The 10,831-nt window shown below is 36.1% G+C and overlaps 1 protein-coding gene across 5 annotated transcripts in view; it reads left to right on the forward strand.

Annotated features, from left to right (window-relative positions):
* The window catches only part of ATRNL1 (attractin like 1), a 570,901-nt gene that overhangs the window by 384,452 nt on the left and 175,618 nt on the right, over positions 1 to 10,831 (forward strand). For 4 of the 5 annotated variants that reach the window (XR_013930596.1, XR_013930597.1, XM_080403249.1 and 1 more), the window contains exon 27: positions 9,877 to 9,984. The exons of the other annotated variant lie outside the window; for it this stretch is intronic. Coding sequence is in view for 2 of the 4 variants with exons in the window: in XM_080403249.1 (XP_080259375.1) it covers positions 9,877 to 9,984 (108 nt within the window). In the remaining 2 variants the exon portion in view is untranslated. The remainder of the gene's footprint in view (positions 1 to 9,876; positions 9,985 to 10,831) is intronic. 5 annotated transcript variants of the gene reach the window in all.

Consider the following 10,831-nt stretch of genomic DNA (forward strand, 5'->3'; position numbering starts at 1 on the left):
CAAATTCTTGCTGACCTGAATGTACTAGGGATGGTGTGCAAATCTGTGAAGTTTGGAATATTTCTTTGGACAAGCACCCCTGTTTTAGATCAGTATCCTAGTTTTATGTTGATTAGCTTACCCCCTTCTTGCTGAAAATGCTAGGTGGACAGGATTTGGTACAAGGATTTTCTGTACATTCGGAGTGACCAGACTTTTTCCCGCCCCCCCCCCCCCCCCCAGTTCCTGATCCTAGCCATAACTTAAAACTATGGTTTTACTAATCGTTTGATACTGGGGTTTAGAGCTTCTCCTGGATGGGGCGATTGAACTACAAAGGCTATCAGTGGCAGAGTAGTGAGCCTTTTTAATGAAAAGGAAGGGAGGTAGTCAAGTAACACAGGCTCAACTTTTGTAAGCATTGTTTAGAAGAGCTTTCCTCGCCCAACATAGTAGCACAAGGTAGTGTGGTGTGCTCGTTCAGCTTGCAATAGCAAAGCTATTCAGCTCCTTACACTGAGGATCCATGTAAACCAGGGAATTTCCATCCCAACACAGGCAGGACTACTGGAAAATCTAGCCCTTTTTGGTCCCCTTTACAAGGCAAGGAAAATTATTGTTGTTTTGCTTAATACTTTAAGAGTTAAAGCTTGAAAGCATTTAAAGGCATCAGTTAGTCATGGTGCATCACCAGTTTACCTTCCTTAATGGTAATGTCATTTTTGCTTTAAGAAGCTTAAAAGTACCACTTTAGACCAGTTGCATAACTGGCAATGATACTGCACTTAAAAGGTTTCATTTACATTGTCACTTTATCAGTGTACCAGTAATCTCAAATAATAGATGCTTTTACAGAATTAGAGGTAATAATAAAGGGAAACTGACTACAGACCAGTTTTCATGTTCAGTGGTTTTTATTTCTCTCCTTTCATAATTTTTTACTTTATATGATAGCATTTATTAAAAAAAAAAAAAAAAAAAGAAGTAGGAAGAAAATAGGGAACAAAAATAAATATAAACCTGGTATTCAATGTTATCTGAAAAAAAAAAAAAAAAATTCAGATTTTGATCATCTGAAGTCACTAGGGTCCAGGTATGTTTCAGAAACTTCAACTTTTTCTAAATTAGCACAGCTTCAATTCAGTCTTCATAATTTGGACTGTATGTTTTCACATCAGTTCACACAGGAAACAAATCCAGTGCCTACCCTTTTTGTTGTCTGGCAGTTTAAAAAATGTATTGACATTATCTGCAAATTAGAATCTACTTGTCCTGCACTTGAACATCTCTTTAAAGTAATAGGACGCCCCATCTTTCTGACTTTGTGCTAGGAAAAGTCTGTTTTAAAAAGTGCTTTAATTAAGGCCTCTTTAAAAGTCTGTTACTACCTACAGTGTAAAAGGGATATGATATTAAGCAGTAATGTAGAAAGATGTGCTATAAAATACTTGTCCAATATTTTCAGATTGGATAAACTGATTAAACTTATTCTAGAACATTTAGAGAACTGGCTAAACATGTATGTGATCCCAGCACCTGTAAGGGTTCTGAGACTTCAGCTAGGACAGGTGAGGGTCAAGAAAGGGACAACTAATTCCTATCTCAGAAAAAAAATGGGGAAAAGGAAGGGTTGGGCAATTAGACACCAGACAATTTATCATTAATTCTTGGGAAAGTACTGGAATAAGTAATTTTTTACATCTCTAATAATTTAGAAGAAAGTGAGGATGTGAATGGCACTCAATGTTACTTATTCGTGTCTAAATCATGTCAAGATAAACTGATTTTTTGGTACAACAGACTAAAAGACCTTTAGGTAAGGATGGAAGTTAATGTAAAACTGTATTCTTGGAGTAGTTATAAGTCATTCATTGTGAAAAGGGAAAGGTATATCGAGTGGGCTTCTGCTGGGATCTGATTTTGTTGTTGAGATGGACTGTGTCTATCGCATGTGTAACTGTCACTGAAGTAAGAGAGACTGGAAACGTATTATAGGGCAGAATTATAATCTGTACAAAAGAAGATGGGGAGTCTGAAATAATGGGTTAAAAAGCTGCAATTCCACAATTCCGTAATTGGAAAATATACAATTCTGCACTGAGAAAGAAGTAGCCACCTGCAAAAAAAAACAGGTAGGGGTAAATGGGCAATGAGCTTGGTAAGAACACTGAAAAAATGAGGTGGGATGATCATGAATCAGAAGTGACTACGCCACCATGCTTCTTTTGTAGCAAAGATGCTGGCATAACATTCTCAACAAAAGGTTCTGTAAGGCCTGCAAAGTGATCCTTTGTATTGTGCCATGTGAGGTCTAGGGTCCCACTTTTTGACAGGTGTCTGGCACTTGGACAGCACAGAGGGGAGCACTGAAAATGGGGGCAGGAGTGGCAAGATAATCTTACATACCTGTGTTTGCAGTTGCGAAGGTTAAAGGGAAACTTCAAATTTATAAAGAACTCCTGTAAAGGAGAAGTTTTCGTGGCTTTTTTTTTTTTTTTTTTTTTTTTTCTTAGGCAGGGAATGCTCTCCTCTGGAGACATGACAAGAAGCAATTGGCTCTAAATGTCAGCATGAAGATTTAATTTAGATTTTAGAAAAGACCTTTCCAGCATGGGGATCATCAGGCACTCTGGACTTCTGGGGTGACTGTGGAACCTCCATCACTGGGGCCTTTTTAAGAAACTTACACATCTGCTAGAAGGATCATAATCACTCTGCAACATGCCTTTGTGTAGGACCAATGCACAAGGGGGGGAAAAAGGTATCTCATGAGGTACCACTTTTACCCAGTTTCTTTTATTAGACCATATTTACTATCTTTAAAGCAATCTGAATTGCTATAGGAGCAGCCTAAAACTTTATTTCAGAGCTGGGAATTATCAGTTTGACATCTGTTGTCAAAGGTAAGTAATTAAAGCCGTTTTTAACAATTGTGATAATAACGGTTAATATCCATGATGCCTCATTTCAAAAGCAGTAGCTTAATAATATCAATAGGATGCACTGAGATTTTGTTAAGGTAAGGTAGTTTCATACTGTGTGTATTCCATTTATAAAGTTGGCACTTACGTTTAAAATACTACGCTATCAGTATTAGCAATTCGTTAGAACACATTTTGAAAAGCATTATTTATGTGACCACCACTGTAAATGCAAGAGTTACAAGGAACAGTTTGCATAATATGATACTTGAATCTCTCTTTTATATTCTGAAATATTTAATTTTAACACATATTTTAGTATATTCATTTATAAATATCTGTCCTTGGGCAAACACCATAGAATGCCTTATGTAGAAATATTTTAACATATATAGTTAGTGGTTCGGGCTCTCTTGTTCTCTGTACATAGAATTAGTTTACAGAACAAACATTTTTAGAAATTTTCTGTAAATTGAAAATGGCTCTGCTCGCTAACAGCCAAATAATCAACAATTTGCTGAAAGGATTTTTTAAACCCACTTGATTAGGAAGAAGAGTGCAATTCTGCATTTAGCAAGGCCTACAGAAAGACTGAAGTACCTCAAGAGGAAATATCTATGGTTACAGAGCAGTGTAAATGTGCAACGTAGATTCATAGTGATATAAAGGAAAGAGATAATAGGATTTGATCTTGTTTAGGCGTTCTTAAATTCGAAAGCAGTGAATTGAAATTTGAGCTTATTATTGATTCTTAGCACCAAAAAATCTTCCTATGCTAAATTAATCTCCAGGGAAAAATTCTGAAGGATTGATCACAACTTTATTGTAACATGAAGATCCATATATTACTGTCAAACAAGCCTAAACCATATGCCATTTCCATTGTAATAAGCAGCTTTTCATACTCTGAGTGTTTTAGAGATGGGAATCAAAATTTAGAGACCAGAATCAAAAAGGTCCAGAACCTGAAGTCACAGTAGATTCACATCTCGCTCTTTGCTTGCTAATGTGTAATACATTAAATGTCTGTTCCTTGGATCTAGCAACAAAATGACCTTTTCAGGGCTCATCTTTTTTTCTCATTTTTGATTTGTTCAAGTAAAATTGCAGACGACTGGTATTTGGTTTCCAAAAGGGATACATAAAAACTTGACCTTTTGGAACTGTTATTTTTTGGGATGTGTACACTGTATTTTAAGTATGTCTTAGCTGTTGTTTGCTGGACTGTGTCTAGTTTAAATAACCCTTCATTTTATTCAGTGTAAAGCTAGGACAAGAAGTATAACTCCTCTCATTTTTTCCCATGACAGACCTTGCACACGACTAAGAGCACTTTTTCTTCAGGCAATTTTAGAGAAAGTGGCATGAAATAGGTCCTGATACCTTAGGAAGTTTCTGTAAAGTCTGTTTTGCAGTGCACATAGCATGTTATACTATGTCCATCATTGTAATATCTCATTGTCTACCTGAATGCACTCTTGCATCAGGGCAGTTTCCACTTAACAGAGTGGGAAATGAGGCACAGGGAAAGCAAATGACCAGGATTATTTAGGAAGTTCATGATGGAGAGAATAAATGAATCCTGATTATCAGACTACTGTCATAAGTATGGTTATTCCTGCTGCTTGGTTTCCTAAGCCAGCTTTTGTCCACCTCTTACAGTCACTATATCTCCTGCAATCATGGAGTGGTGAGCGTATTTCACCTACAAATCAACAGAACAGTTTAATGACTATGATCTGCCTTTCCAGTGAAATCAGCTGATTTGGAAATTAGCCAAGTCAAATAGGTTATTCAACATGTAAATGAAAAACAGCTTTCCTTTCCAGCTATGTAAATAGCTAATTTAATTTAAAGAGATTTGTAACACCAAGAGTTACAACAAGGAACGTTACAGACAAGGCAATCTTTGTCTCGTGCAAGCTAAAGCTAATAATTAGAGCTTCATTGAACTATCACTATGTATAATTCAGTTTGACAATGAGAATTTAAGATTTTTTTTAAGGGAATTAAATTGTGTTTCTAACTGAAGTGCCTGTGGTCCACTCAGATCTGTGTAGTCATTTAAACCCATTTAAGTTCCTTCTGTTGATTAGATATGGCAATAAGAAACCTCAAGAATATGCAATAAATGACTGAACTGCTCTGCTTATAGAGACTCTGTTTTTGCAGGGCTGGCCATTTGCATACACTTTAATTCTTTTAACCCTTGGAGTTTGACAGTTGCAGTGTGATCAGAAATTAGGCAATGCAACTCTCCATGAGGTTTTGACATTTTTCACCATTGCAAACACTTTCCCTATAAAACTCAGATTTCATGTGTGGCATTGTTAATTGTTTTGTTGTAGCCTTTTGGTGTTACTCACATCAGCAGTTGACAGCACAGAAGAGAGAAAGGAGGAGACTGAGTTGTAATTTTAGACAAGTCAGAGCCGGGTGATGAATAAACAGAATAGGAATTTCAGATTAGACGTTTGGAAAATCTTTGTCACTAGGAGGTAGTGCAGCACTGGACTGGAGAGCACTTGCCAGAGAGATTAAAGAATTAGCATTCTTCATGGTTTTGAACACTCACCTTGACAAGTTCATGAATGTCCTGGTACAGTGTTGATAGTGATGTGATCTATGAAAAAATAACAAAAAAAAATTAAACAACCCCCAAACAAACACCCACCCACCCCCCCCCCAAAAAAAAAAAAAAAAAAGAAAAAAAAAAAAGAAAAAAGGAATCTAAGATGTGAAAGAAGAAAACCCAGACAGTTGTTGCTGTTGTTAAAATAATAGGTACCCTTTCAACTACCATATCCTTCCTTATTTCTGAAATAGTGTACTACGACTGCCTGGCTCTAACAGCCAAAACGAAAACATTTTTGGTCTGGCAATCAGAAGTCTTCCCAACATTTTTACAAGTGTTTGCCACCCCTTATCCCTACTCAAGCTGTCAAGCTGCCCCATGAAGTTGGATGTGCACGCTTTATGGCACACTCTAACACATACCTTGTTTGCCAGTGGGCTAAGCTAGCCCATAAAAATACCAAGCAGCAGCAGAAAGATCTTTGAAAGAATATTTTTTTAATCCTATTATGGCAGTAAAATGTTCTCATCCTTTTCAGTGATCCTAATCTATCAGTCCCTCAAGAATGTCTGTTAGTGTATAGCAAAGAGGAAGTACACCTGTCCTAGTTCCTAACATGGCATGTATGTTATTGGGTTTTCTTCAATTATGGCTTTTCTAGGACAGTTATGCTGAAAGGTGAAGAGAAGAGCATAGAAAAAGTTTAAAACACTATCCTATTCCACATGAGAGACCAAGTTATTAAAAAAAAAAAAAAAAAAAAAAAAAAAAGAGAAGAAAAAAGAAAAGAAGTCTTCTAAGCAGGAAAAAGAAGTAAAATGGTAACATTTCCTAAAATAGAAAAGATTTGAAACATGTCAGCCTTGAATTGCTGAAATATTGTATTCTGTTAATATTAAATCATTGTAATATGTACTTTGCATTGAGTGCTTTATTGTACATGATTACAATATGGGTGTTAAAATATTTTGAAATTAAGGCTAAATATTATCAACCAAATGAAAAACTAGTGAAACATTTCTACTTATATAAGAACTTTGCAACAAACACATTTTCTTATAGAAGTTTATACAAGATGCCATAAACCATTTTAATTCACTCCAAACTGCACTGATCAGAGGAGAAGTATCCCCCATGAGAATTTTTTTGATCAATGTAAAATTTAATTGTATACCCAGGCAAATACTTTCCTGTGATATAATTTTAGGTGGGGAAGCAGATCCTCATTCAAAGGTACTCATTTAACTAGCACGCCAAAACAAATTTAACATCATCTTGGCCAAGATGTGTCCATGTCCATGAAGAATCAGGTGAAATGTATATTTCCATGACAAGGGACTAATTATGTCAAAATGTTTTTTTTAAGAAATGTTTTCAAATTCTATAGGTCTTGAGTGAGAAATTGAACTAATTTATAGTATCTTAACATCTTACAGTTTTTCACTGATAGCAATTATAATACTATACAAGAAAAACTCTTTAATATAAGGGTATAAATTAATACTTAGAAATTCCTGCAAAATAATAGAGATGCCTAAACAATTAATCTTGTCAATACCCTTGTACTTAATGAGATTTAAAATTATGGTAAACCTTGAAATTGATTCGTCTGCTCAGTCAGATAAACGTTCATTTAATTTCTCAGTCTTATGCTGAGAAAGTAATGATTTGAATTTCCCGTAGTTTTTGGTGAATATTTAGGCATGTGCTTAATTCTAAATATAAAATAAATGTGTGATAAAATATTCAGATATTACATGTTGATAATATCAATCTATTATTTGTCTCCAATATCCCTGATTACTGAAGTATGTATTTATTTTTTTGTTCATATGATTTGTAAAAGCCTTTTTTTTTAATATGAGCATATAACTAATTCCAGTGTAGTTCCACTTACTGCTATCCCATGTTTATTCTGCTTCAGCTATGATGAAATATCAGTGTTTTTTTAAATCTCTTTTACTGCTAAGAAAAATGTAAGGAAGAGTTTCTTCCCTCTTCTCATAATGTCCATGTTCGGAGATTTTCCCTGTTTCTTGGCCTATGGCTGAATTGTGGGAATTTCCCCCCACCCATAGGGGCTACATGAAAACGGTGTGAGTGAAGCCCAGGGTGACACACCTGGATGCCACCTGCCCTGCCATATCTGACTCACAAGAGTTTCTGTAACTGAAACTTTGCCTTTGTCCAAGTCTTGATACACGGGCGGTTGCAGATGGTAGGAGTTAGAGATCTTTTCCAGCCACAAAACTGATTTTGAACACCACATCTTCCTGTATTTCTCCTCATTGCATCTCGTTTTTCCTGTTCCGCCCCTTACAGGGAGCTTTAAAGTGCTGAGCAGAAAGAAGCAGTATTTTGAATAGAGCACTTCTCTTTGATGTACAAGTGCTTAGCTGCCAAACTCAGCAGCGCTTCATGGGCAGTCGGACATTTTAGAGTTTCTATTCTTCTTTCCAGAGCTAATTAAGAATCTTTGTAGCAGTCTTCTCAAATGAGAGAGTATCAAAATTGCAGTGACAAACTTGTGTCACTGAATGAGAAGGTTTCACCCAACGGATAAACAAGAGCAGAGGTGAAGAAAACTGCTGGCTTTAAAAAACAGAGAGCGTATCAAATATACATTCCTTTATAGTCTGTGTTAAGTAAATCTCTTGTTTGTGCATTTGGAGCGTTGTTCTGTTCATTTAAATACTTTCCCCAAGCAATTCTGTGTGTTTAAAACAATGTTGGGTTTCCCATTAAAGAGTAAGTAAGAATTTGCCAATAGCTACAATACTGTAATGAGTTCCATACAGCAGGACCACTGTAATAACATTGTTTTCTTTAATTTTTGTTATTTTAGGAAGAAAAAAAGAGCTAGATACGGTAATTTTAGCATGTAGTGACTCAGTATTTTGTGCTTTAAATTTTTGTAGCCTTGTCAAGTTGTTGGTAAGGCTGGGGGGTCACAGTGCTTTCTGGCTGTAAAAATCAGCACTGATGTAACTCAGTATACAGAGACCACCAGTTTCATTTTTAAATGAAGAGTTAAACCCATAATTTTTAACCATTTAGATATTCACGCTAGGCTTTTATTTATTCTGAATATAAATCATCCAGTTTCACCCACAGACGTCTCTTGGCATGATACACTGGGAGCCCGTTTGCGCAGGTGCTTACTGGCAAATGCAGTGCACGCTGATAACAAGGCGGCCTTAGGAATGTACCGAGTATGCGTTAGGAGACTACCGTGCTCTTCTGCTTTTAATGTTATGAGCTCTTCTTTAGATTTCTACAGACAATCTTAAAATGGAAGTCAAGATGAAATGTATGAGAAGTATTGCAAAATTTGTAACAGACTTTAAATCAAGTGTTTATTAGCAAGCTGCCAGCAAATATTTGCTTGCATACCTTTTATTATTTCAAAGGCTTTTACAAACAGTACATCACAATGCTAGTGTCATTTACATTCAAAAACCTTTTTCTAACATTTTAAGCATTCCAGAGGTAAAATAAGGAGAAAAATGCTAAGAAAATGAAACTCAGATCTTTTCTAATAAAACATTTTCACAAGCATTTTGTCTCTTCAAGATGCTGTGACATCCTGCTCAGTTGAAGGAGCATACAACTTTAATTGCACAACTCAGTCACTTTAAATATTTAATAATGCTTTTATTATTTGCACTGAACCAGTGAAGTAAGATCTGTAATATCTAGTGCTGGTCATCTTTTTTATTCACCATGGTTTAATAAGCATCATAATTACAGATTGAGGAAGAAATATGAGTTAGCTTTGTGGTTTTGCTTGGAACGTGTGAGCACACTGGTATGATTGGAAGGGATTATACAAGCTCTGTGAGCATAGCTGATGGTATTCAAATACACTGATGCAGGCTTCCCAATCCTGAGACATCATTCTCCATATATGAGTAACTGCAGTAAAGATACTGCATAAAATTATGAGTCCTGACACTATTAACTCCATCTGGCTTAGTAGTGAAGTATGAAAATTGGAAGGCCAAGTGGACTTGTTCTTGGCAGGTGTTCTAATGTATGCATTATCAGTGGAATTAAACCTCAACTATTTTTACCAACCGTTTCCCATATTTGCTTGCAACTTGCACAAATAGCAAAGTTATTTAGAGTGAACAGTCAGTTAGGGAAGCTTTCATTTGGCGATTTCATCAAGAGTTCAAACTGCAAGACCATTTGTAGACAACATAAGCGATCCGGGCTCAGTTCTCGAGTAAATATAGATGATGATAATTTAGTATGACTTTCTCACTTTAATATTTCAAGTATGACTATTTATTTGCATGCTATTTGCATTCTTATGTTTTAATGGGAGGTGTAGTAGGGCAGACTAATATCTGGTGCATTTTTTAATGTTTTGTTAAAACATCATTTTTTCCTCATCAGCAACTTATGCGGGAGCGACAGCAGATGGCCAGCCGCCCCTTTGCTTCTGTCGATGTAGCACTGGAAGTAGGAGCTGAGCAAACAGACTTTCTACGAGGGCCATTAGAGGTAGGAACAGTGGTGCTGACAAGGGACCATTGTGATTTGCATATTTATATTGCTAGTCTCATCTGCATCTGCTTCTGAAACCAAGCAGCGTCTGATTACCTGGAGTTGACAAGCCTCAGCTATGTATGCGGTGCCGTTTTCAAGGCTCAGAGTTTTAATAGCGTGACATGAGCTGTAACAAAAGCCACTGGAGAATCTATTAGCCTGTGCTGAAGTGACAGTCAGCTCACCTGGCAGTCCTTTCATGATGGATGTGAGCTGAAGGAATGCGAGACACAGGCATGAAGGAGGGAGCAAACCTGCTCAGTCCTTCAAGTACACAGTGCCCCCTAGTTAACATCTATCTTAATTAACAGCAATTACAACAAATAAATAAATAATAAAAGCAGCTGTGAGTTGAATTTCAGTGTTGTGTTTTATATGTACAGTTTTAAAGAACACTGAGTATACTGCATATTTTTGTTTGTAGCTAATGGCTGCATTACTGCATTTTTTATTGTAATTACAGTACCTTGGAAAAGAAATAGTAATATGCAAGGCAATGTGATATTGGGATAGTGTAATAACGCATGAAATGGCTTCTGGAAGTTTCACCTGAAAATAGAGGGAGAATTACAATATGTGGATAATAATGAATATCTAATCTGGGTTGGGCTTTTGGTAGATTGTAATCCTCTATTCCTTTACTTTTATTTACAATATTGTGTTTACAGTTATTACTTTATCTTATTTATGGTGGGACCTGGGAATGAGGTGTGATAGCTCTGAAATCTTTCGAGATTGTACTTTTCTTTTCATTGCTGTCAATTTCTCTCAAATTCAAAGCTTCTCTTACTTTTCTCAATAG

Source organism: Falco punctatus, assembly GCF_963210335.1.
Source record: "Falco punctatus genome assembly, chromosome: 9".
Classification (NCBI taxonomy): Eukaryota; Metazoa; Chordata; class Aves; order Falconiformes; family Falconidae; genus Falco; species Falco punctatus.